This window comes from Rhinolophus sinicus, chromosome X (genome assembly GCF_036562045.2).
Source record: "Rhinolophus sinicus isolate RSC01 chromosome X, ASM3656204v1, whole genome shotgun sequence".
Lineage (NCBI taxonomy): Eukaryota > Metazoa > Chordata > Mammalia > Chiroptera > Rhinolophidae > Rhinolophus > Rhinolophus sinicus.
In genome coordinates this window covers 43578542-43606140 of record NC_133768.1, presented here as the reverse complement: position 1 = coordinate 43606140, position 27599 = coordinate 43578542, and the positions used below count along the sequence as shown (strand labels likewise).

General features: G+C 40.1%; 1 protein-coding gene across 7 annotated transcripts in view; it reads right to left on the bottom strand.

Moving 5' to 3' along the window:
* RRAGB (Ras related GTP binding B) overlaps positions 1 to 18944 on the bottom strand; it is a 29999-nt gene extending 11055 nt beyond the window's left edge. Inside the window, exons 1-9 of one of the 7 annotated variants that reach the window (XM_019719551.2) lie at positions 18863 to 18879; positions 18019 to 18112; positions 17363 to 17396; positions 14876 to 14975; positions 10319 to 10402; positions 8343 to 8409; positions 5073 to 5295; positions 2311 to 2406; positions 1 to 123 (exon numbers count right to left, since the gene is read on the bottom strand). In XM_019719551.2, coding sequence (XP_019575110.1) covers positions 1 to 123; positions 2311 to 2406; positions 5073 to 5295; positions 8343 to 8409; positions 10319 to 10402; positions 14876 to 14975; positions 17363 to 17374 — 705 coding nt within the window. In that variant the 5' untranslated portion in view covers positions 17375 to 17396; positions 18019 to 18112; positions 18863 to 18879. Of the gene's footprint in view, positions 124 to 2310; positions 2407 to 5072; positions 5296 to 8342; positions 8410 to 10318; positions 10403 to 14875; positions 14976 to 17362; positions 17397 to 18018; positions 18113 to 18258 lie in introns of those variants that run through there. The other 6 variants (XM_074323426.1, XM_019719549.2, XM_019719547.2 and 3 more) reach the window with 6 other exon arrangements.
* Between the last annotated feature and the right edge of the window lie 8655 nt (positions 18945 to 27599).

Sequence of the window (27599 nt, the reverse complement as noted above, 5' to 3'; positions counted from 1 at the left end):
CAGAAATGTAGCTCTCTCAAATAGAAGCACTTCATCAGCCTCGATAATTTCAGCAAAATTCCTTAGGTTCATTTCTAGCTGCTGAACATTGGGAATCAGCTGATAAACAATGCTGGACCAAGCCTAACAGAACAGAAGCGTGGTGTAATATTACCAATAGGTAGCCTGTCCCAGACCTTTGCAAATGAGTAAGTACATTATAGCATATGGACAGAAAAATATGGTGATAAAATTGAGTCCCAAATACTGATAACAAACATGATATAAAATAAATAAAATGAGAAAACAAAGCCAATATTTTATTTTTCTCCTTCAGTTGAAGTTTAAAAAAATTTTCCAAAAATTTTGTAAAATGCTGGTGAAACTTTTTTCCACTGATTATTAAAAAAAAAAATTCCATCCTGTGGTCTCAGAAAAGGTTGAAAATTCTGATCTACTGGGCTAAAAAGCTTCTAATCCAGTCATTCAACAAATATTTAGGTCCAATAGTATAGATTGCTCTAAAGATCAGAAACTAATGCTATATTTAACATACATCTAAGAATCAATTTTGTGAAAATATCAGAGCCACATGAACAAATGGCCCTTCCCCTGAATGGGATAACATACAAAAGAAATTACAAGACAAATTAGTGGCATTGTCATTTGTAAAGGCTTATTTTTAGCTGTATAAATTATTGATCCAATAAAATTAAAAATGATACATTGTGCGTTTCTTAAAACTGACTTCATCTAGAAGAGTATGATGAATGTAAGGAGTTGAAATTAACCACACCCTCCCTCTATTCTCTTAAGGCTTTTTTATTTGAATTTCCATTTTAGTACTTCCTTAAATCTCACTCTAATTTGTCTCCTAAGGTGTACAATGTTCTTCTCTCCCCTACTAGAGGGCAGGAACCTGGTCTTAGTCATTTGTGCGTCCAACAGCATCAAGCAGATAGGCAATGAGTGTTTGTAGAATAAAACTTAATATAAAATTTTAAGTTAGCTCTATGCAACATTTATGTAAGAGATAGTAGTGCCATGTCTCTGTTCCAATTAGTTTTATTACTCAGGCATGGGGGTTTAGGTTCCAAATTCCCAGATCGGTGTTAATGTCACTGCTGAATTTACCTTGGAGAAGGCACCAAAGCTAACCACAGCAGAGACATTGTCACTCACAGCAGTGTTGTGATTAGCCAATTGTCTTTGGTCGTGTTATGTATTGCCATCCTTCACACCGCAGTTGGTTCTTATCAGTGCGTCATGTCCATCCTTATTCACGGTTACCTGTTCTATGGGAATAAGGCTTTGAGAGAAATTCGGCCCAAATTAATCTAGAACAGTATTTCCTAGACAGGTATCTATCTCAAAAATGATCTGTTATTAGAGTGAGGCTGGGTCAACATAATATTGGGGGGGGGGAAATTAGTTAAAAAAATAAATCAATGGCTATATTTAAAGTCCAACGGTTTTTCTCCTTGGCAAATCAGGTTTCTGTGCTTCTGGTTGTAGATACTTGTCAAATGCAGTTGATACTGAGGCTGTAGCTACCAGTGACAGAGAAGGATGCTTTCCCACCCAGAGTCATACTTGTCAATGGATACCAGAAGCAGTCTGAAGGAAAGATCTGACCACAAGGGGACCCAAAAGGAACAAGTCTTTCAAAACACTAGTTCAGTAGGAGAAAGGGAGGAAGCAGGATAAGGAGCCTATGTGCCAATAAGGTAATTTCAGCTTCATCCATAACACACCTATTGTAACCGCTACAACTACTACAAGCAGTGTGGTATCCATTCCAGCAACAGGAACAATCTTTCTGGTTGAAAGAATGCTAGTCTCCATTTGGCATGAAAGTTGAAGCTACCAAATTCTAGATATAACATGTCTCATTCTAAGACTCCCTTCTCCAATCTCTCCCCTAAATATTGTTCTTCTATTGCCATCAACTTAGGCAGACCAGCGTGTATCCTATAGAGGTACCTGAGTATTAGACATAGCTCCAATCAGCACTGGGACCACAACAGGTCAAAATGGATCATGGCCCGTGAAACCTCAGCTGTCAGGAAGATCAGTATCAAATTAACTGTGACTAAACTGGCTAGTTCAGTGTGGTCTGGTAGGTGTATCAACCCAATCTATGATCAAAACCAAAATCTCTTAAGGTTAATTTTGATATTGTTTTCAAACTATTTATTATAGATTATTTCTCTTTTTTAATTCAACACATTTATATGGCTATGAAAGAGTTTAAAATCTTTTAGTCTTGATAATACCTTCTAGCCTTTTTTAATGCTCTTAAAATGAAGGAACTCAGAGAAACATACACACCTTATAGAGAGTTTCATCCCAGATAGATGTTCGGAAACAAGAACATTCCAATGGGCGAGACAAACGCCTCAGATCTTCTTCTCGCTCTTTAAAAATCTGAATTAAAAAGTCCAACATACTGATCAGCATAAACAGCTCTCCTCTTTCTTTGCAAAATCTGAGATGTAATTATTTCAGCATATTTTAAAGAGGGGAATTTCCTCTTTCCTCAGAGGAATTTTTCAGTGTATACCTTACTTCAGAAACTAGGATGGCAGAAATAGTTTCAGGTCAGGTCTAAAAGTGCAATAGCTACTAGAATTCTTCAGGCCCATGCTGCTTCTGCTGTGTACTCACTGAGAGCACTATTTTGAGAAATAAAATTTACCATATATAGGAGTCTTAAGAAACATATCTAACATTCCAAATCACCCAATCTGGGCCTTTTAAGATAGCTATCCCATATAAATGATATAAATGATAAATGTCTAAGTTTTGCTTTGTCTTGTGCACCTGAAACTAATTAATAAAAAATAAATAAATAAATAAATAAATAAATAAATAAAAAAAGATAGCTATCCCATATCAAAGTTTTGTAAATCAAAATACTTTATTTAACCTTTGTAGACATCTTTCTCTCAGGCATACATATATGCATACACTCATATATATTATTTCTGTATGGATTGTATTTATTTGGCTATATAACACCCCCTTCATAAATATCTGTTCATCTTGGATATGTATCTATCTGTAAGTTCCCACATACATATGGAAAAATATCTATCTATACAAATACAGAGAGAGAGAAAGAGAAAGAAAGAGAAAGAGAGAGAGAGATTTTCCATGACTGGGTGACTTTGTAGTAAGTGCATGTACACACTGTGATGGTTAATTTTATGTATCAACTTGGCTAGGCCATGGTACCCAGACATTTGGTCAAACACCAGTTTAGATGTTGCTGTGAAGGTAGTTTTTAGATGAGGTTAATATTTAAACCAGTAGACTTAAAGCAGATTCCCTTCCATAAGGAGTGGGCTTTCTGCAATCAGTTAAAGGCCTTAAGACGGAAAGACTGCCATCCACAGGAAGAGAGAATTCTGCCTCCAGAATGCCCTCCGACTCGAGCTGCAGCATCTATCTACTCTTTCCTGTATCTCCAGCCTCTAGGCCTGCCCTGATTTCAGACTTAACAGCCTTCACAATCGTGTGAGTCAATTCCTTAAAATCAATCAATCTCTCTCCCCCCCTCCTTGCCTGCCTTCCTTTATCTATCTATCTGTCTGTCTGTCTGTCTGTCTGTCTGTCTATCTATCTAATCTATCTACACACACACACACACACACACACACACACACACACACACACACCTACCTTATTGGTTCTGTTTCTTTAAGGAACCCTGACTAATATATTGAAGGAAACATCTATCTTGCTTGAAACTGGTATTTAGGGAAGCACCCTAGCCATTTTTACTTCAAAACTTCTAAGTCTGAATCTTTAGTGAAACAGAGTATATTTTTTCTTAATTAAGCTTAGAATCCCACAAAGAACATCAGTGTATCTTTGGGGATATTTATATAAGCATTTAGAAAACAATAAGTTGATCACTAAAAACTAGAAGTAATTAAAAAATCCATAAGGAGCTCATTTGTTGGAATGCTCTAAGTTTTTCTATTACAAATTGGATTAGGGAATGAAGTGATTTTTAAAGGAAACAAAACAGAAAACAACAGCAAGAATAACAATGACAAAGCCCTCACAATCTCAAGACCCAACTACATACATGATTTTCTGCTGAACAAAAACAGAATTAATACTTAGTGAGAGAAGGAAAGGGAGAAGGAGATAAAAAGACTAGACACTCAAAGGAGTTTTCAGAATCAAAAATGAAACCCTGTCAAGTAGCTTTTGGAAGCATGTAAATTAACCTAGAAACACCAAAACATACCCAAACACTGGAACACTGGAGGCAATCCTATAACTAGTTATGGAATAACGTATTCCTGACAACTGCTATTACCCTCCCCCCAAAAAATCCTTTAGTTAAATAAAGGGTATCCTTAGGTTCCTACATTCCAACATAAAGCAGAACTATATTCTTCTACCTCATCAGCATATTTTAGAACTGCTTTTATCATCTTTACCTTTGGAAATAGAGGATCTTCTCTTTCAGTTTGGACTTTAAAACCCAATCTTCTTATTTTGTATTGAGCAAACTAAAGCTAGACTATATTTGTGACTTGCCAATTTTGGGGTCTTTAGCTAGCTAGGAGTTTGCCCTTTGTACTGCATCTTCTCTGGTTTAAATTTATGTATATAACAACTCCCATGCTAGAAAGAAGAGAAATATACCATATCAGTGCAATGATGAGGGATTTGCACTTGAATTGGTGCACACCAGTTTCCTAAGTCAACCTGTTAACAGCTGTGACCTTTTTTCTTTTCAACCCTGGTGGGTCTTTAGCCTTGACAGTAACTGCCTGCTCTGAAGGACAGTAAACCAGGGCAGCGAACATATATAAAGGCTGCTCAGTGATATCACACGATCAGGTTCCTTACATAAATATGAAAATTATTTCCTAAATGAATACTACATTTCCCTTACCATGGACAATTTATGAGTGTTTTAAAAAACAAATGACAGAACTTTATTTTTAAAGTTTATGTGGAGAATTTTTTTTTTTCCTGAAAAAAGAATGGCACAAATCTACCTATACCTCTACCAAAGAAGTTTACAAAACACATCTACCATTTGCAGCAGCACCCTTTCTGTTTCTTACCAGGTCCCGTTGATCCTCCTGTACCAGATCCATTTTGTGCACCAAGCAAAAAATTTTGGCATCTGGAGAGTTCTGCAGAATGGCCTCCAGGCATGATTGGTAATAGTGCATGTCCTTTTCCAGTTCGCGGCTCTCCACATCAAATACATAAATCAGAACCTCCACATTCCGGAAGATGTTGTCTCGTTGACTAGTGAAATAATTTTCCATAAAGGTGTCCTGTCTAGTACAAAAAAAAAAGATCTAGGTAGTAAGCAAGTCCTCCCTCAGTTAGTCACTCCTACTTATATTTTTGTTGGCTTAATAAATGTGAAAGATAATCTTAAGGCTTCATATTAAAGGGCAAATAATAGCAAATTGGTCTGGCCTCAACCTCTTACTTCTTGAATCACACCTTGTACCACCCTATGCCCCTCTCCTTGTGTTCCAAATACACTTTGACCTTTCTTCAGTTCTAGTGGCCCATGATCTATCCACCAAAAGTCTTTTACACATGCTGTTCACTCTGTTTCACATGCTATCCCCCTACCTCTACATCTAATTAACTCCTACTTGTCCCTTTAGATATCAGTTCAATCCGAACTTCCTCACAGAAACCATCCCTGACCTCCCTGATTGGGCAAATCCAGTCACCATAGGCCATATACCAACACACTGTTCTTCTTTTGAACATTTACCACAAGTGTGATATTACACATTTGTGTGAGTTTTTAATTAATGGCATTTACTTCCCTAGACAGCAAGTTCTATGAAGTCAAGGAACATGTTTGTTACTGTTCATCATTGTTTCCCAGCTTTTAACATAGAGCCTGCCATAGAATGAGTGCCTGATGAATATTTACTGAAGAGTCAAATACTATAAACTATATGAAAATGACTCCAAGATAACTTTTTAGCAGAATGTTGCTTTCTGCTACTTAGGCTGTATGCTGTTTCCCATGAAATTCTCAATTACCAGCTGCCTAGCAGAAAACAGGAGAGTTGTGGGGAAAAAAAATCTTGAGAATATCATCATGCTAAGAGAAATAAGTCAGACAGAAAAAGTCGAGAACCATATGACTTCATATGTGGGATATAAAACTGAAAGCAACAAAGGAACAAGACAAACAAAGAAACAAAAACTCATAGACACAGACAATAGTTTAGTGGTTACCAGAGGGTAAGGGGGAGAGGGTGGTAGAAGAGGTTAAAGGGGGTCAAATATATGGTGATGGAAGGAGAACTGACACTGGGTGGTGAACACACAACATATACATGATGTACCCCAGTCAGAATGGCTATCATCAACAAGACAAATAATAACAAGTGTTGGAGAGGCTGTGGAGAAAAAGGAACCCTCATACACTGTTGGTGGGAATGCAGACTGGTGCAGCCATTATGGAAGGTAGTGTGAAGGTTCCTCAAAAAATTACGAATAGAATCACCGTATGACCCAGCAATCCCTCTCCTGGGTATCTACCCAAAAAATCTGAAAACATTTATCTGTAAAGATGAGTGTGCTTCAGTGTTCACTGCAGCTTTATTTACAGTGGCCAAGACATGGAAACAACCAAAATGTCCTTCGATAGATGACTGGATAGAGAAGTTGTGGTATACATACACAATGGAATACTATTCGGCGGTAAGAAAAGATGATATAGGAACATTTATGACAACATGGATGGATCTTGAGAGTGTAATGCTGAGCGAAATAAGTCAGACAGAAAAAGCAGAGAACCATGTGATTTCACTGATATGTGGTATATAAACCAAAAACAACACAAGAACAAGACAAACAAATGAGAAACAGAAACTCATAGACACACACAATAGTTTAGTGGTTACCAGAGGGTAAGGGGGGTGGGGGGTGGGAGATGAGGTAAGGGGATCAAATATATGGTGATGGAAGGAGAACTGACTCTGGGTGGTGAACACACAATGGGATTTATAGATGATGTAATACAGAATTGTACACCTGAAATCTATGTAATTTTACTAACAATTGTCACCCCAATAAATTTAAAAAAAAAACATATATAAATATATATATATATATATATATATATATATATATGATGTATTACAGAACTGTACACTTGAAACCTATGTAATTTTATTAACCAATGTCACCCCAATAAACAAAATATAAAAAATATGAACCTTGCTTCTAGTCCTGCACTTTGCTATTAATTGGCTGTGTGACCTTGGGAGATACATAATCTCACTGGACCTCAGCTGCTTTATCTGTAAAAATAACATCTGATTGCATTAAAGCAAGGGAGTTCACCTAATCCCTTGACACAGATTACAGAATTGGAAGAAATGATAATGAGGAAGGATTTGTATGGAGAAAGTTGCTAGGGTGTTAACTGATCCATCTGCTAGGAATAATGGAGTCATTTTCTTATAGACTATTTGGCCATTTCATTATTCTTTCAACAAATACTCACTGAGCACCTATTCCATGGCTGGTTCTATGCTAGGAGCTGGGAAATACTGAGCTAACAATATCTACTTATTTTGTGAGGCTCTTTGCTATGCATTTTATATGTATTATCTTACTTAACCATCAAAACAACCCTATGAGTAAGCACCATCATTATCCTTAATGTTCGGATGAAGAAACTGACTCAAGAGAGTTTGAATCATCAACTCAATGTAACACAGCTAACAGAAATACAAACCCAAATGTAACTCCAGAGCCTAGGCTCCTAACCATTACACTACACGCTGCTGCTTCATCACGGAGATGCAAATGGCCATAGAGTAGGGAGTAATACCCACATATAAGCACAGTGAATGTGCATTTGTGTTGAGATATTCCAGTGCCTTGGCCATAAGATGAAAAACTGTCTCCTCCTCCTTCCACAGTGGGTAACTCAGCTGAAGGATATGTGCTCAAATCTCATCTACAGTGCTTAGACTGCCTGGAGATAATGATTGAAATAACAAAGAATGAGGTGATATGGTCTGATAGCTAAAAGCTCTGCACTGATGTTAGGCAGCCTGAGATAGAAACCTAATTTCTTCACCTGCAAAAGAGGGGGATAATCTATCCCATACTACAGATACCTAGATACAGCTTGTGTTACTGCTGCTTAAACATGTCACATACAGAAGGCATTTTCGCAATTATATAAAAGTCAGAGATCTTTATTGAATCAAGTGCCAATTCTGAAGTAATTTCTATCCAACGTATCTATTACAAATGATAGTCACTCTAGTGTATTCTCCATGCTGATTATACTAGATGCCATTGGCCTCACAAACAAGTAAGCAAATGGTACTTACCCACCGCAGTCCCACAGGTTCAACACTAGATTTCCCAGAAATCGAACATGAGAATGTTCTACATCAACTGGAAGACAAATATGACAAATATAGTAATTGTAGCATGTGAGGTGAAATTCAAACCAAGCAAAGCACTAACCCACGGAATTTAGAAGGACCAAAGTGGAGTGAAATGCTCAAAGCCACAAGAAGGTCAGCTTAGTAGCGCAGTTTAGTGGCAAGGTGGGCACCTAAACTACCCTGAGCTATAGACTGGCTCTCATGTAAGTCATTTTACTTTTTAGTAGTTTAGTGCTTAAAGCAGAAACAATCTCCAATTATAACACTAATGTTAAAATTTCAACATGTAAGACAGAAACATATACCATTTAATAGCTCTTCCTTGACCCACTTGCCCTGACCAATACCCTTAACAAATTTTTCATTTTAGAAAACAACAAAAAATACAAAACAAACATACAACATAACTATACTCACTCCCTCCATTGATTTCCTTATTTTGGTTACTAACCCTAGCAAGTTCCCTTTTTTTTTTGGGGGGGGGGATCATTTTGGACTCCTCTGTCCACATTCAATTCATTGCTATTCCTTTGTAATCTCTCTCAATGCCACTCCTTGTTTTACAACCTGACACTAACATTAAGGAAGGCCCTTATCTTCTCAAGCCTACACAACTACATACCATAGCTCCATAATTACCTTCCACCAGGAAGCCTTTCCACTTTATTTCATCCTACGGGCTACTGCCAGGTTCATCTTCTTAACACTACTTTGAACATGTCACTCCCCATTCAAAAAACTTTCAATGGCTCCTTCATGCCTATAGGGGGGCATTCAAGGTCCTTCAGAATTTAGCTTTCAATCTACCTTTATATTCCCCAATGAGTCACATTAATAATGCCTTTTGCTCCCATCCAATTTGGTTTATTCATAGTACTTCCAAACCCCACTACCTCCCCAACCCCCAACATACCTTATATCAGGGGTCGCAAACTTGCTAATAGGAGCCAGGCCAGTAAATGTACAAGAGCAAAGTTGATCATTTATGGAGAGTAAACACCCACCCAAGGGGATGATGGAGTGGGTGGCAGTTACTCAGCTCTAGCTCATTTGCCATGCAAGAACAGGGGTTCAGGATTACAAGATCTTTAAATTTTTCAATAGTAGTGTGGGAAATCCAAATTTTTATGGAAACTTTTACATGTTGATAACTAATTCCAATTTTTCTAAAACACCACACAGGCCAAACAAAACATATCTACAGGCCTTATCCAACATACAGGCTGCCTGTTTGCGACCTCTGCCTTACACTTCCCTTCCACCCTATACTTAGCCTATTCTGTCTATCTGCCTAGAAAATCCTTCCCACCTTTCTTTCAAAGTTAGACTCATCTTTTAAGACCCAACTTAAATCCCACCTACTCTAAAAGCCCTACCTGGCCACCCCCACTTACCGTCATCACTCCCTCTGAATTCATTCAAACATTTATTAAGCATCTACTCTCTGCCAGGCACTAAAACTCACAATGAGGAATAATAAAAATTCTTATGCTGGAAATTTCTCAAGGTCTAGCAATTATCATCTTTATAATTTATAGTCAATCAATCACACAATTGTGTTTCTTCTATGACTATCTCAAAGCTGTTGCTTAAACTGATTGCTTTTGTGTAATTTTATTTTCTCATAAACTAGATCATAAGCAGCAAAGCGTTTTTTTTTAATGGGCATTGGAGTCAAAAGTTCTTAGTTTGAATACCCGCTTTACCTCTCTGTGTGACCTTACGCAAGTCACTTAACCTCTAAGTATTAGTTTGCTTTTCTATTCAAAAAAGGTGGCAGACATAGTATTGACCTCACAGCATTACTATGAGGATTAAAAGAGTTGTATATAAAGTGCCTGGCACATAGTAGTTGCACAAACTACTTCCCTTCTCCCCTTTACTTCCCCCTCCTTGGAAAAGGAATCATATCTTACATGTCTTTGTATTTCCAACAGAGTCTACGAGAGAGTAGGTGCTCAAACTGCTATTAATTTGAAGACTATGTAAACGGTCTAGTACTAAAAAAAAATGGAAAGAAGTGCTACTGAGAAAGGCAAAGACAATAACAAAAGAAGTGACAGGATTCAGTGACTGTTTAGATATGGAGCACATGGGATAGAAATCTGGTTTCTACTCCCATATCATAGATAGTGTTCTCATTAAATGACCAATGGCTCCATTGCCAAAGTGGACTTTTTAGTCCTTGTCTTACTTTCTGCAGCATGACACTGTTGACTACTTTCTTCTCAAAAAATTCTCTTCTCTTGGCCTCTGATATCACACCTACAACCTCTCTGGCAGATCCTCCTTCACAGGCTCCTATTCTTCTTTCTGTCCCTTAAATGTTGGAGTTCTTCAGGATTCCATCTCTTTTCTTCCTACTCTTTTCTCTATGTATTCTTCTCCCAGGCAAGCTATTGTATTCACATTACTTTAGTTACCATTTGGATACTGGTAAATCATAAATATGTATCTCTAACACAGACTTCTCTCCTCCTTTTCTGAATCATACATTGGACATCTTCACTTGAAAAAAACCACAAGTATCCCAAACTCAATGTATCCAAATATAACTTATCATCTCCCCATTCTTCCCACAAAATCTATTCCTCTTTCAGTCTTCTCCATCTCAGTGAATATAACCAATTGCCTAAGCCAAAATCTTAGTTTCATCCTTGAGTCCACTCTTTTCCCCACCATTCCCCCCACAAACTATCAGCAAGTCCTACTGACTCTACCTCTTAAATATATCCCAAGTCCATTTGCTTTTCATCGTATCTACGACAACCACCCTAACCCAAGTTAAGCCCCTCTCATCTCTTATCTGGCCTACTAAAATAGTTTCGTAACTTGTCAACCTGTCTCTACCCTTGCCTCCCTCTAATCTATCTTCCATATTACAGATATAATGATCTCTCTAAAATAGAGATTTTTATTCTTCTTTAAAAATAAAAAATAAAACGTGTCTCTGTATATGTATGACTGTATACGCCCAGAAAAAAAAAAAAAAAAAAAAAAAAGGCCAGACGGGTAACCTCAAACTACTAATAGTGGTGGTTGTCCCTAGGAAGTAGTCCTAAGAATAAGGGAAGGAGTAGACTTTCTACACTTCCATAGTGTTTGAATTTTTACAAGTATTACTCTTGTAATTAAAGTTGAAAATTAAAAATGGCAAAATCTGACTGTGTTACTTTTCTGTTTAAAACTCTGTAGGGGCTTCCCTCTATCTTCAGTTCAAACTACCTGACATGGCTTATAAGGCACTTTATGACCTAACTCCCCACTTTCTGTGTCCTTCTTTAGCCTCATATCTCCTATGCAGCCCTCTGGCTCTCCTAGTCTTTCTATCCTGCTGTCCTAAGAGCAACTGAAAAGAACCAAGAACAGAGCTTTGGGAAATCACATACACTTATGGGGCAGAAAGAAGAAAATGTTCTTTAAAAAAAGGGGGGGGGGAGGTTAAAGATAAAGGAAGAAACCAGGGTAATAAAGCATTAAATAAAAGCCAAGAGAACAGAGAATTTTGAGAAGGTAGGAAATCTTGGAGCCGTCAACAGTGTTTTAGACTAAAATACTTCATAATCATATTTTTATTGACAAGTTTACTATTCCAACAAACACATTTTAACAGCCTCCTAATAAATTAATTATACCACCATTTTGTATCCTTACTTCAAATTTCAAAGCAAAGTAGAATCTAAGTTTAACAAAATAAAACTGGACTTTTTTCAGCAATGACAATCTAGAAAAACACTAAACATTAAAGGTGATGTAATATTTTCAAAGAAGTACTCTTTTACTACTTGTAAAGAAAATTAGCCACTGCATAAAAAGGAATAACAAGTAAAAAAAATCAATGTACTGTAAGTACTTTTAATTAGTCTATAAGTTAAGTAGTAGAACCCAGATCTTTCTTCAGCAATAACAAACTAGCTAATGATACACTAAAACATTAAGGCCAACATACTATTTTAAAGTACATTTTTACTACCTTTATGGAAATATAGTAATTGCTAATAAAGTATTATCAATAAAGGTCCCATATTCTTAAGGGCAAGAGCCCTGTCCCATTCATAGTACCTGGCACACAGGAAGCTCCAGAAAACCATTTGTTGAAATAAATGGCCTGCTTTAATGTATAGGGATCATCTAATTTGCAACATTCTGTTTGTATTAGGTTGGTGCAAAAGTAATTGCGGTTTAAAAGGTTAAAAATTGCAAAAACCACAATTACTTTTGCACCAACCTAATACCTTTTTAATGATGCTGCTAGATTATTTCAAAACTACTTTAAGTAGCTTGGATAGTTCTGAAATTTGGGTTGCAAGACTATTCACCAGACTTAGGGCAGTACACCAACTCTACTGATTAGCTGAAAACAAGAATATTAATTGGACTAGAAAAAAGGTGCTTCAATAAAATGTGTGGAATTTAAAATATAGAAAGAAGTCTGCCAGGAATTGTGGCTGTAGCATACTGAATAGAACAGGAATATAGATTGACATTCCAGCTCTAACACTTACAAGTTGAGTGAGCTTGAGACTTCTAGATCATATTTTCTTCATCTTTTAAAATGAAGTTAATGTAAGGACTAAATAAAACAGCATACAATAAACATTAGCTTTCTCTAATTTTACTAAAGTGATATGATTATTAGGTTCAGATATTTAACTTGGAAGAATAGGAAAAAAATTACAATCTAGCAAATCAAGACAGGGAGAAGTTTGGACAGGTACTTTCTAGAAGGAAGTCTCTTGAGGCATGACAGGCCAAAGGACCCTGTCCTGACCAAAAATTTTGATGAACTACTTAGATGAAAACTAGATGAAATGTTTATGCAATGTACATACTACATGAAGCTAAGAAGAATAGGTAACATATCCGATGAGAGACTAAGTAGCTAAAATAAAAATAGGACCCAAAGTCTTCCCTACAGATAAGGAAAATGAGGCCCAGTGAGGCAGTGACTTGTCTTGGACTTCAAAGTTAATAAACACTGGGTACAGGAACATATCAAGGGCTAAAAACAAACAAAACTGAATAATTTAATACAGATAAGCATTTATTCTCAGATTCAAAATATTAACTGCAAAATAGACAGAATATGTGTTTTAATAACAATATATGTGAAAAGAAATTGGGTGCTTTTAGTATGACTCTGTATGATGAAGGTCACTTCACAAAAGGAGAGTAGGGGCTAGACTGTGCTAACAGCAGTGTGATGCCCAGAACAAAAGATATAATAGTCCTACTCTGCCCTGATCAGACCACATTGGCATTCAAGTCTCAGCACTTTAAGAAAAATGTAGACATATTCAAAGAAGTCCTTAAAAGTTCTTTAAAATGATCTCAAAGGAGGAACAGATAGAAGAACTTGAGATGTTTAACTTAAGCAACATAAGATTTGGGAGGGAAGAGACAGTTGGAAACATTGAGACATTAATCACACTCAAATATTTGTAGAGGCTTGAGAGGACAGAAAGGGGACCAGCTAAGATAAATAAAGGGAAACAGATTTGGGGCTGCACTAAGAAACAGCTTTCTAACCATTAGAGCGGCCCCAATTATGAGAGTCTATACTACACTCGCAGCACTTTAAGAACAGAAATGAGGTTTCCTTCTCCTTTGTATCCCAGAGTCTGGAAAATAAGGTTTGTTTTTCTTGAAAACAGTGAGATACCTTACGAAGTAGTGGGTGACTTGTCCCTAAAAGCATTCAAGATGCTAGAAACCCAGATCAGGAATGTTTAAAAGCCAGGTAGGGCAGTGGTTTCATCACCTAGAGGCTAAGGACCAAGGCAGAATCCAGAAATGTTTGGATGCTGAAAAATGAAATGGCATTACAGAGCAGAGACAAAATGGGTCTCCCTGGAGTATAGATCCACTGGCCGTCCAGCTAGCCTAAACTAAGAAGCATGATTTAACATTCAAACCATAAAGGGTAATGAAACATTTCTCAAGTCAAAGCTGGAATTCCAATGAGAACATTGGTGTGTATGCAGGAAGAGCAGCAGCAGAGTACAGATCAGGTTAACCTCCCTCTCACAACCCCTTGCCCCTAGCAATTTACCTTTTAAAGAAGACTAGGACTAAGTATTGCTTTAAAAAAAATCTTAGGGCATTTTATCGTTATGATTGTTAATACCTATCAATTAATTTCCCTTTATATAGTAACAGTTAAAAACAACCCCCCCAAAAAAAAACCCGAATAAACAAAAGGGCCCCTATGCTTGTTCAAGAAAGAGCAGGATAAAAAAGAAGTTGGATGAGGGCATCCCACTTCGTAAGCAAAGGAAAGAACCTCCCCAAGAGAGTGAGCAACAGTTACCAGAATTAGGCCATACACTTCTGAGAAGAAATGAAAAAAGGGAAAACATGCTCCAAAACAAATCTTCCAACCTCTGCATCCCCAAGTTACTGCAACCAAGTGTGTTATGCAGATTATTAATAGTTAAGATCACCTGACTTTACAATAAGATAAAACATCTTACTTGTTGCACCAAGTCGACGTGTGTCTCTGGCAATATAATTTGCAAAGATAATAGACCTCATGCTGGTCTTACCAGACCCACTTTTACCCATCAACAGCACCTAAGGACAAAGTGGGGGAAAAAGAATGAAAAGAAGTTAGCAATATAGAGCAAATCAAGTCTAAAGGGATCTATTTCTCCCCTGTACTTGATGTTTTACTGAAGTGACAGTACCAACAACCTTGTGCAGATAGTGATAACTAGTTCCTAAACCAATGGTGAAGGCAGAGATACCTAGAATTCCAGGGGCCAGGCACTTACCTGTCATGAGTCACACATCCTCTTGGTGATAGAATCACAGTGAATTTATTATGCTATTAATATATGCTATCATATATTCAGTACTATGTTAGAGAAATACCAACTTGAGAGGAAATTGAACCCTGATCTCTCATAAACTAATGTTTTATGCACTGAACTACCTGGAAGGGGATTTCAGTATAACTGAAAGTTCTTCCTCCTGCTCAAGGTCAATTTTTCCACCTCTGCCCTTGACCTCATACCTTTTACTTACCTCCATAATTGTGTTCCATTAATTACTCTGTCTCTTTTTCTGTTCAAAAGTGTCCCATGGCCTATAGGATCAAGTCCTTAAACTATATACAACACTCTCCTTGACATGGCTGATCTTCTCCTCTGCCCTCATCTTCTGACCCTCCTGGCCTGGGACTTATAGAGTCTAGCCCTACTGAACTGAACAGCCTATAGTCCCTTTGATTGCTCCCTGATGTCCAGGGAGCCCTGCTCTAGGTCTCTGTTTCACATTATACTTTTTGCCAGTAACTTTCCATTCCTTTTACTTCCTTCAGCTAAGCTCCACTCATCCTTCAAAACTTGGTTCAGTAATCATCTCAAAAAGCTTCTCTGACCCCAAAGCCTTAGATTGGCTTAGGTGTGTCTCACCTCTGTCATCCCATGACACTCTTATAGTATTGCAAAGACCATAATGAACTGTAGTTATCCATTTTTTTGGTCTCTCACAAGACTCTGAGCTCCAGAATGGCAGAGAGAATCCCCTTTGTATCTCCAGTGTCTAACATACAACAGATGCACAAAATATGGTCAAGAGAATGAACAAGCTATCAAAACAAAGATATAAAACAAGCAAGTTTTTAATAATGAGAATCGCCCAATGGAAAGGGTGGCCTTATGAAGGTGAATAGCCTTGCTGTCAATATCAGCATTTAACAAAAACAGACAAACACCTGTCAAAGATGCTTTGGATTCTTGTACTAGGAGGAATTGGGTAAGGTGACTTTTAAGAGTCTTCAACTTGAAATGTATGAAATACAGTTCCAATTACCTTGCTTTTCAAATGAAAGGGGTACATATTCTATCTTCAATTCTAAGACATTTTATAAAAATTTCTAATTACAAATACAGGGAAATTAAATTACAGATGAAAATGTACTGCACTCAGGCTCAATTTAATCTAGCTATTTAGTTATGTAACTTTACCTCACTAAAGAAATGTTATTAAAGAGCCAGTCTAAAGTTGTTACAAAAAAGTTTTCTTTTTATTCTTAATCATGAAGAAAATCTAGGTATTTCATAGACATCCTTGTTGATAATAACTTTAGACAGGTTCATCAAGTATATCCCCTTGGCAAACTGAAGTTTTTTATATAACTGAGTTATTAGATGAAGTTAAGGCTAAATAGGTGCATTTCTTTTGTTTTTAATTTAAGAAATCTTACCTCAATTACTTATGAAAGACTTACCAAGGCTAACTGTGTTAGGTACTAATCTAAGTGCTCTACATATATTTGCTCATTTAAATTTCATAACAACCCTATGAGATAGGTACTCGTAAGCAAACATTACCACCATTTTACAAATGAAGAAACTGAAAGCCCAAAAGTTTCAGAAATTTGCTCCAGAGCTGTGCTCTTATCGATTCTGCTTAAACCCAAGTCGGGTACCATAAGAGCACAAGGGAAGGAGTGTTCAATTCTATCTGGAGAACTCATGTAAGACTTGAAAGTGGTTAAAATCTGAGTTGGGTTCAACATAAATGTGCGGGCAGAGGCCTGTTCAGAGTGTGTGTGTGTGTAGGATTGCATGCTAACTTGCAAATTAAAATGCAAATTAATTTGTAAATTTGGAGAGAAACAAATTCTGCATGGCTATGATAGGGTTCATAGCAATGGCAGATGATTTAGTCAGGAATAGATTTTTAAAGGGCAGTCTATGCTATAAAATCATTTGGATTTTATACGATGAGTTTTGGGAAGTTACAAAAAGTTAAGTATGTGAATGACCAAGTTAGATTTATATATTAGAAAAATTAAATCTAGTAGTAAAGAAGGGGACAAGAGTCAGGGAGAATACTTAGGAGGTTCCTGCAACAGTCCAGGAAAGATGGTATATAAACACCACAAATATATTTGCTGAATAGTAACTTCTTACCTTTACTTGCATGTTTTTGAGGTACCTAACACATCTTACCTTTTTCTTCATGGCTGTATTTGGTAGCACCCACCTGCAGATATAAACCAAGACAGAGTTTCCATGATCCATGTGCCTTATAAATTTGAACTAAATAAAAATAAATGTGGAGCTGCAAAAGAGCATGTTTAGTACAACTGAGTAAAACTGTGTGGGGACCTCAGTTGAGTAGAGGCCCTCATTTCCCTTAATTATAAAACTGCATTTATGTTTCCTATCACTTAATTACATACTCAGGAGATAGCTCCTAGGAAGATTTATTTAGGAATATAATTGAGCCATTAAAATTCAAGATTCATTATCTTAAAAAATTATCAAAGCAACACAAAGAAGTGCTTTAATAAATAAAATAATATTGTCATATTTGAATATTCTCTATGTTTTTAAACCAGCCTATTTTTAAAATCTGGGAGTATCTTTAGTCCTTCAGTTGTCCTTCCAAGTCATATTAAATTAATTCATTAGAGGCACAAAGCATATAAAATACAACGTTCAATTTCAGGTACAAATTAGCACAGAAAGCAGCTCAAGCCACTGATCTCTGCCCAGGAAATGCCAACCCTCTTCCTCGCAGTCTGATCTTCAGCATGATGATGTCAAATCTCTTTTATTGATAATCAAAGCAACTCAGAACTGTCACCTCAATTAGAACACACCTCACCCGCACCACGAGTGGTATCAGGCCTGTCCGGTGTCGTCTGAAAGGGTTGTTTCAGCCCAGTTAGCAACCAGTCCTCTTTCCAGTTTATCCTGTCACCAAAAGCATGATACCAACCAACCTTACTGATAAATTGAATCAATTTATCGTGGGTGGCATGCTCTAATTCACAATATTCTCTTCAGTTAGAACAACCCCCACCCCCCCTTCCAGGTTTGGCATAATACCCTTCACCCACCCAAGCGATCCTTCAGGTTCCCCTATGGGAGGATCCATTCTCGGCCCCAGATTCTCTTTCTCCATCTTTTTCTCAGAGTCAGATTCTTCCATCGTGCAACAAGTCCTTTCCAGTCCCTTCTAAAGCCGCAAAACTCTTTCTTTTTTTTTCTCCCTTGTTCAACCCCTCAGCCGCCTATTCTCATGGCCTGTGGCCCTCACGGCCGCTCTATTCTTGCCTCCGCCTTTGTCCACTGGGGGGCTGCTTTCCCCACGGTTACCTTTACCGCCTCGAACTTGGCCTCAAGGCACGGCCTAGCCGGCCAACTCAAAAGCTAAGTGACACGGTGGTGCAAAGGAAGAGAGGTTAAGAGGTGTGGGGGTGGGGATTTTGTCTCGAGTTTGGGCCTCAGGACCCAAGGTCTTGAAACCCAAAGGTGACTTCACCCGCAAAGAGGTGGGGACAACGAAGGCGGAGGTGGCCGAAAGAGCAGACCCGTGCGTGCCGTAGGCACTAAGCGGTGAACGCCTCAGCTCGCTCGCTGTTCCCGAGCCTGCCCGCCGGGGAGAGTCCGTGGGTGGGGATGGTTACAACCTAACCACCCGCCCTTCAGGAACCCAGGTACCTCACCGCAGCCACCCAACTGCAGGCCAGGATCACGTGGACACCTGTCGTAAACCCGGAGCCCGTCACGTGACTGCCGCTACCCAAGGGGCGGGGCGCTGGGAAGAATACCATAGAGAGTGCGCGGAGAAAGGCAGAGTGCCGCCTGTAGCCGTCAAGTACCCTAGGCTCTTACTCAGCCTTGGCTTGGTGGGGCGTTGCCAGCCCGCCAGCACTTCCCTGGTGGGCACCCGCCAGCCATGGAGAATTAAAGGAGCCGGTTGCAATTTCAGTGCCCCAAAGCTAGGTTTGTCTGTTCGTTTGTTTGTTCGTTTGTTTGTTTGTTTTTACTGCTATTTCACCCTTAACGTTCTTGGTGGGGAAGGCCAAGTATTGTCTGTTTTTCAAGTGTCTGTCCTCATGTTACCGGGAAAGTGACGTTGAACACCTCGGCTCTTCGTCTTCTTGAAAGAATGAATTCAATCAAGAGACAGAAATTTGTGCAGCATGAACAGCAGAAGTTTATTAGTAAAAAAAAAAAAAAAAAAGTACACTGACACAAGGAGCAGGCTGACCCAACAGAGGGAAGCAGCCTTACAATGTTTGAAGGCTTTTATTTCTATGGGTGGAATTGCCTCCCCCTCTCCCTTCTCTTATCTCTCTCCCACGGAGGTGCCTGGTCCTCTGGCATTTAGCAGTGCATTTCTTTGATTTAGGTGGTTGGGTAAACACATCTCCTTGATTTCAGGGCATATGTAAACATATCCCTTAGGGGTGTGTGAAAAACCTGGAATCCTGTTGGACTAGTAACGGATTGGTGAAAAACAGGATGTGTTCCCCCCTCTCCTGATTTTTAACAACATATCTCTCTGATTTAGAAGTGTATGTAAACCTGGAGCCCTGTTGGGCAGCTGCCAGGTGTCTTGACCCAAGTAGGAGCTGCAGCAAGTGGCTTTCTAATCAGGGCTTAATTTCTCCTGCACATTTCTATCCACATACCTTATCATTCCTATTTTTCATTATTAGGCCCTGTAACCGAGCTTGTAATTAAATGAGTTACTATCATCTTAAGTGATTACAACTGTGTCTTCCACATAGTAAGCATGCAATAAAAATTATTGTTGGGACCAGTGGTTCATCAGGGATTTTAGGACACACTCATTTCCCCACTTGTTTAAAACTGGAAGTAAGGGAAATAAATTCTCATATACCATAGTAAGAGGTCAATAGATAAAGTCTAAAATTGATAATTGCAGGACTACTGGTAGGTACCATATTTCCCCCCAAATAAGACTGGGTCTTATATTAACTTTTGCTCCAAACGACGCATTAGGGCTTATTTTCAGAGGATGTCTTATTTTTTCATGTACAGCAATCTACATTTATTCATTTATTCATGTATAAAAATCTACATTTATTCAAATACAGTCATGTCATTTTCTTCTGGAACATCATCATAACTCTCCAAACCCCGAATTCCGGCTTGAACGTCTTGCGACTCCATTTCCTGTAGAACCATTGGCCCCAATCTCTCATGTCCAGCAACAGAGCTCTCCTTAAATGAGCACTTCTTGTCCATGTAGCCTGCTCATTGCAACACAGCTGTCGGTGATTTTATCCCATGAATTCTTCGCCCAACTCACGACCTCTTGCAAGCTAAGCTTCACAAAGTTTCCACGCTGATTTCTCTCCATTCTATTTTCAGTGTAGTCATTGATTTCCATGCGCAAATGGTCCTTGAATGGCTTGTTTATTGCAATATCAAGAGTCTGGAGATAGGTAGTCATTCGTGAGGGAATCATTATTTGATCTATTCTTCTCTCTACAAGGAAGTTCTTCATGTCTTTAGCACAGTGAGTGCTGGCTGAATCCCAGACCTCTTTGGCCACCTCACAAAACAAGTGGCAGCATTAAATCGACCCACTTCCTTATAACTGCTTGTGTGCACCAGGCTTTTTTGGTTTCAAGAACATAAATGCCTGAAACACATTCAACCTTATCTTTCTTGCCCTTAGTGATGATTAGAGGTGGGGTTTTCTTGCCATCCAGACAAATTGCCAAAATACAGGTAACATGTACACTTTCGTAACTAGTGGAGGGAATGTAGATTGACGAGGCACGTCTCTGATCAGTTGTCATTTGAGATCCTTGGCCCATAAACACTGCAGTTTTATCCATAGCAATCATGTTGGAGAGTTGGTATTTAGAAAAGTCGATGCCATCAACAAAGGACTTGAATGCAAGTGCACGTTTAATAACTTCAGTATCTTCCAGCTTGAACAGCGTTGTCGATCTTACAGACAGTTCATAGCGCTGAAGGAAGCCATCCAGCCAGTGTTGTGATGCTTTGAATTCTTCTGGGGATATTTCTTTCTTTTTTTTTGGTTTTAAGAGTTCTTTATGTATTTTTTTTTTTAGATTCAGGTGTACAAAACAATGTAATAGTTAGACATTTATCATTTATATCCCCCACAAAGTGATGACCCCCCTCCCCCAATCTACTGCCCCTCTGACATCGCATACAGCCATTACATTTCCACTGTCTCTTTTCCTAATGCTGTACTTCACTTCTTGTAAATATATATATATATATATATATATATATATATATATATATATATAATTATAGTTGACATTCATTATTGTTCAGCTTCAGCTTCAGGTGTACAGTGCAGTGATCAGGCATCTACATCATCCCTGAGGTGGTCTCCCTAATAAGACAAGTGTCTTCTGGGGATATTTCTAACTGTGGTGCCATTGCAAGGGCAAATGCTTGACTATCAGCCCTATTTACAATCAAAGCCTTTGTTCTCCTGTCAGCAATCCATTCACATAATGTCTTCCAGCTCAGGAAATAATGGTTGCCGACCTGATCCACACTTGCACTTCTTACATTTCCCTCGTCCACCTGTTGAGTGAGATTATCGTACTTTGCTCACCATTTGTGGACCATTCGGAGATCCAACTTCTTCTCTTTGCAGAAAGCCGCAAGATTCTTGACCCGGGTGTCCTCCACGATTCCTTTCTTGTACTCGACAGAATAACTCTTTCTTTTTCCACTCATCTTATCTGGGGGTCAAAATATTATTCCCTTTAAATCTACCATTAAATCAAGTGTTAATTGAAGACTTAGGAGACAGGAGTGGCAACAAGAATGATGACAGCTAAGAAAGATGGTCCACACGACAGCGACGAAAAATTGCAGCCACCAAAATTCAGAAAACATTTCTTTATTTCACACGAGTGCATTAAGTATGCATGTTACAACACACGACGTATTGAATTATGAAAATTCATATTAGACACAATCACGTCCGTTTGTTATCAAGTGTGCATGTTATTCGTGCGTTGTATCTGTACTCCTATTGATCATTCAGCATTAAGTCTCAAGTTCATCTGTTTACATAGGCATTTACCTCTTGCCCAAAGGCGCACAATTGGGTATTTACAAATACTTAACTATAATTTATATTATTTAAAGTATTAATGTCAATAATATTTTTTATATTTAATTATATATTAATATTGTTATTTTATAATTCAATAAGTCCGTTGTGTGTTGCAACAGACGTACTAAATGTGTCTGTCTGGCTGACAATCTTAACTGGGGCTTATTTTGGGGGTAGGGCTTATATTACAAGCATCCTGAAACATCATACTAGGTCTTATTTTGGGGGAAACATGGTACTTACTATATTTAGATATAGAAACCACCAGAAAAAAATGGCCAAAAGAGTTCAAAGTGGTTGCTTCTGGAGAGAGACAGGCGATGGGAAGTGAGGGGACCATTGCTTTTCATCTTAAACCCATTTGTAGTCTCTCTCTCTCTCTTTCTGGAGTGGGAGGGGGGCAGGAGAGAGAGAGAAAGAGAGATGGAACTATATAGTGTATATATAGTGAAATACACATACATATAGTTAAACCATATGTGTATATTGATAAGACAAGGAAGGAAAGAAGGAGGGAAGTACAGGAGAGAAGAGAAGGAAAACAACAAAAACAGGGTGCTGTCTGCTCCCAGATTTCCCCATTTTCCATCCTATGTGATCCTTTCTCACCACAACTGCCATGCCTCAACACGAATTTATTCTATTCTGTTTATTAGTGTCTTTTCTCTTTTTAGCTTAGTGAGCCTAGCCAAGGGTTTGTCAATTTTGTTAATCTTTTCAAAGAACCAGTTCTTTGTCACATTAATTTTTTCTATTGTCTTTTTGTTCTCTATTTCATTTAGTTCTGCTCTGATTTTTGTTATTTCCTTTCTTCTGCTGATCTTGGGTTTCACTTGTTCTTCTTTTTCTAGTTCTTTTAGGCATAACATGAGGTTATTTATTTGGGATTTTTCTTGTTTCTTGAGATAGGCCTGTAATGATATAAATTTCCCTCTTAAAACTGTTTTCTCTGCATCCCAAAAATTTTGGTAGGGTGTATTTTCATTGTCATTTGTTTCTATGTACCTTTTGATCTCTCCTCTAATTTCTTCTTTAACCTGGTCATTCTTTAAAAGTATGTTGTTTAGGGGGCCGGCCCGGTGGCTCAGGCGGTTAGAGCTCCGTGCTCCTAACTCCGAAGGCTGCCGGTTCAATTCCCACATGGGCCAGTGGGCTCTCAACCACAAGGTTGCCAGTTCAATTCCTCGAGTCCCGCAAGGGATGGTGGGCAGCGCCCCCTGCAACTAAATAATTGAACACGGCACCTTGAGCTGAGCTGCTGCTGAGCTCTCAGATGGCTCAGTTGGTTGGAGCGTGTCCTCTCAACCACAAGGTTGCTGGTTCGACTCCCGCAAGGGATGGTGGGCTGTGCCCCCTGCAACTAGCAACTAGCAACGGCAACTGGACCTGGAGCTGAGCCGCGCCCTCCACAACTAAGACTGAAAGAACAACAACTTGAAGCTGAACAGAACCCTCCACAACTAAGATTGAAAGGACAACAACTTGACTTGGAAAAAAGTCCTGGAAGTACACCCTGTTCCCCAATAAGGTCCTGTTCCCCTTCCCCAATAAAATCTTTTTTTTAAAAAAAATATGTTGTTTAATCTCCATGTATTTGTGTTTTTTCCTGCTTTCTTTTTGCAGTTGATATCCAATTTCAAAGCCTTGTGATCAGAGAATATGCTTGGTATGATTTCAATCTTCTTAAATTTGCTGAGGTTAGTTTTATGTCCCAATATATGGTCTATCCTTGAGAATGTTCCATGTACACACACGCCTCCATTTTGATGACGTCTCCTCGAATTTATTCTATTCTGATCACAGGTTTCCTTAGTGTTGTGCAGGGGACCCTGCTTGCTGTGCCATTTGTCATGCAAGGCGACCTTTGGGGTCTCTGGTCCCGCTCCCCACATAAGAACGCAGGATATGGCTAGGCCAAAAAAAGGAACACTCACGGAGCCATAGATAGGGGAGTCATACCACTATAGTCTCACTGGAGGCAGGATCCACACGACCTGCAACCTGCTGTCCGTTTCTCTGCCTGCCAACCAACCAACAGACCAACCGGGGCAGCCATGGCAATTATATCAGTGGCTAATTGGCTAATTGGTTACAGCTGATGGTCAATTAGTCACAGCTGATGGCCATCTACTACCCGAGTCAGCACCTTTCCACGTGAGGCCAAGAGCCTGGAAACTGCTCTCTGGGACTCTGTCCCCACACTTAGCCTTATCACTCGCTAATCACTTTCCTCCTCCCCACAAGTTGCCTCCAAAATAGCTCCTGTTCTAGTTTTCCCTGATTGCTGAAAGACCCTGAGTCTCAAACCAGGAAGTCACTTTAGATTCATTGCCCTCCATACAAGACAGTGAAATTAAGTCATGATTAGTGTCTAAGATAAACCTAGCCTGATTTAAAGCAGTGGAACAGATTTTATTTAACAACTATTGACAGTAGGGGGAAAAGCTGAGCTCCATTATGATTTGTGCAGAGGTAATTTGTCATTTTAAAGGGACAATGAGGGAGTGGGGGAGATCTAGGGCTTAGTAAAGTCAGAGAAGTGAAAAATTACAAAAGATTGGTGTGGGGACAGAGTCCCAGAGAGCAGTTTCCAGGCTCTCGGCCTCACGTGGAAAGGTGCTGGCTCGGGTACTAGATGGCCATCAGCTGTAATCAGATGGCCATCAGCTGTAACTGGTTAGCCATTAGCCACTAATATAATTGCCATGGCTATGCTGGCATGTTGGTTGGTGGGCAGAGAAGCAGACAATGGATTGCGGATCGTTTGGATCCTGCTTCCTATATCTCCAACCCAGCCGCCAGTGAGAATATAGTGGTATGAACCCCCTATCTATAGCTCCATTGGTGTTCATTCTTGGCCTCACCATACTCTGCATCCACCCACCGAGAGCCGAAGTGAGACCAGAGACCTTGCATGACACATGGTGCAGCGAGCAGGGTATGGTGCCGTCCAGAATTTTCAAAGGGGTAATGGAGCTGTTTATACGTATGAAAGCTAAGTTTCGGGAGGCCCATAAGGAGTAACGCCTGGAATGGGAGGCGCGGTCTGCCTGGGAGATTTGAACCTCTGGATGGCACACCACCCCCTTGGCCATAGAAGGCATCACCTTCCTTTTGGTAATCTGCTGCTGCTGTAGGCTCCAAGGGTTGTGGACATCTTACACCAAGGCCACCACCCAGTCAGACACCTGGTGATGTGAGCAGGATTCCAGCCAGGTAGGAATGGAGTCTGACTCTGGGCAGGAGGACATGTGGCCCCCACACAGTGTGTGGTGCCCGGTAGCCACTGTTCTCAGGAGTTGGACCCCCAAGGAAGGGGTGGCAGGACATGGATGGGTCTCCGGCCAGCGTAGAGAGGGCCCTGCAGGCTCTGGCTGAGCGGTTGCTAGAGGAGGCGAAGGATACAGCCGGCCATGTGGGCTGGATGTTCCTTACTGCGTTGTGTCATAACATGGAAGGCGCGCTTGCTGAAATAGCCCAAGTGCGGGACCAGCAGCCTCGCTGGAAGGCGCTGAAAGCTCAGGTCTGCCAATTAGAGGAGGTGTGCCACGGCAGAGACTCTGAGGCAGAGGTGGACAATGCGAGTAGAAACAATGTAGCTCCCAATCCCCACACTTGGCCCATCCTGCAGCAAAAGGTGAAGCATGAACAGCCTTTGGACTGTCAGGGTGTTGCTGCTGGCAACCCAGCTGTGACTGAGTTCACAACCTACAACCCTTACACTCCCACTGAGTTGCAGGAGCTGGGGACGCGGTACAGACAGAGTCCTGGAGAGCCAATCTCGACTTGGCTACTATCTTTATGGGATGAAGGTGCAGACAGCATTCTCTGCTCCCCAGGCAAAATGGAAAAGCTAACCTCCATGACAGTGTATCTGTCCCTGTGACAAAGGTTACAGAATTGCCGTAGGTTGGCCCAAGACCAGGGCAACCACATTCTAATAGAGTGGCTCACTGCTGCTGTACGCACAGTATGGGGAGAGGCTGGCGATACTGCCAGACATTGTGAGTAAATGGCAATCATATACTGAACTTACTCAAATCATCCATGAAATGGGTATGAGACATGCTATGTCCAACCCTAATATGCAGGTGCCAGATGATGAACGTTTTACAACCAGCAGGAGAGATCTGGTTTTGGATACTGCCCTGCAAGAGCTTTTGGATCCTTGGTTGGCATTCTTAGGCCCTTTGTGGGGCCGCAGATCCATGAAGTTACCACCGCCATGGCCTCCCTGGGGGATGTTGAAAGCCGGCGGCAAAGGAAGTTAAGACAGGAGGTCCGAGAAGTCAAGACCTGGAAGCCCAAATCAAAAGTAAAGGGGTGAGATCGCGGGGCTGAGAGAGTAACACGCGCACAGATGTGGCGTGATCTCGTGGCAGCAGGGGTCGATCGGGAAAAAATAGACCAACAACCCAATTCACTCTTGTTGGAACTTTGGAAACAGCTGCGTCCAAGAACAGCAATTCCGGCAAAGCCTAAAGAAGTCTGGGAAAGTGTGACCCGTGTCCCTCCAGGACTTCATGCAGCAGCTTGAGGCCGACTCCTTTCAGCTTGATTGGGGGGGGGGGCAAGGTACCCGGTCAGAGGGGACGAGCAGGGACTGGAGACCCCACGTGGAACTGTCCATACATTGGTCCCCTTCTAATGTGCAGAGGGTTTTAGCCCTAGTTGACACTGGCGCAGACTGCAGCCTTATTCATGGGAACCCAGAACTGTTCCCCAGACCAGCAATCTGCATTGATGGCTACGGAAGAAAGACTGGCAGTAAAAGCTGTTTCCTTACCACTGGGTATAGGAAAGTTTCCCCCCCACCCCGTACCTACACGGTGTATGTCTCTTCCATCCCGGAGTATATTCTAGGGGTGGACGTGCTACATGGCCTCAGTTTACAGACGTCGGTGGGAGAGTTCCATCTCCGGATCTGGGTGGTGAAAGCGGTGACACGTGGGCATGCTCACCACCCTCCTCAAGTGTTGCCACAGCCCTGGCGTGTGGTTACAGTGCGACAGTACCACCTGCCGGGAGGACAGGAGGAGATTGGTCGTACAATATTGGAATTGGAGAAGGCACATATTGAGAGGCCGATTAACTCCCTTTAACTCTCCAGTATGGCCTGTCAAGAAGCCAGATGGGACCTAGCAAATGACTGTGGACAATAGGGAGTTAAATAAGGAGATGCCACCCTTGCACGCTGCAGTGCCGTCAATTCACGATTTGATGGATCCTATGACTGTCCGCCTGGGAACGTATCACTATGTAGTGGACTTGGCCAATGCTTTTTTCTCTATTGACATTGCACCTGACTGT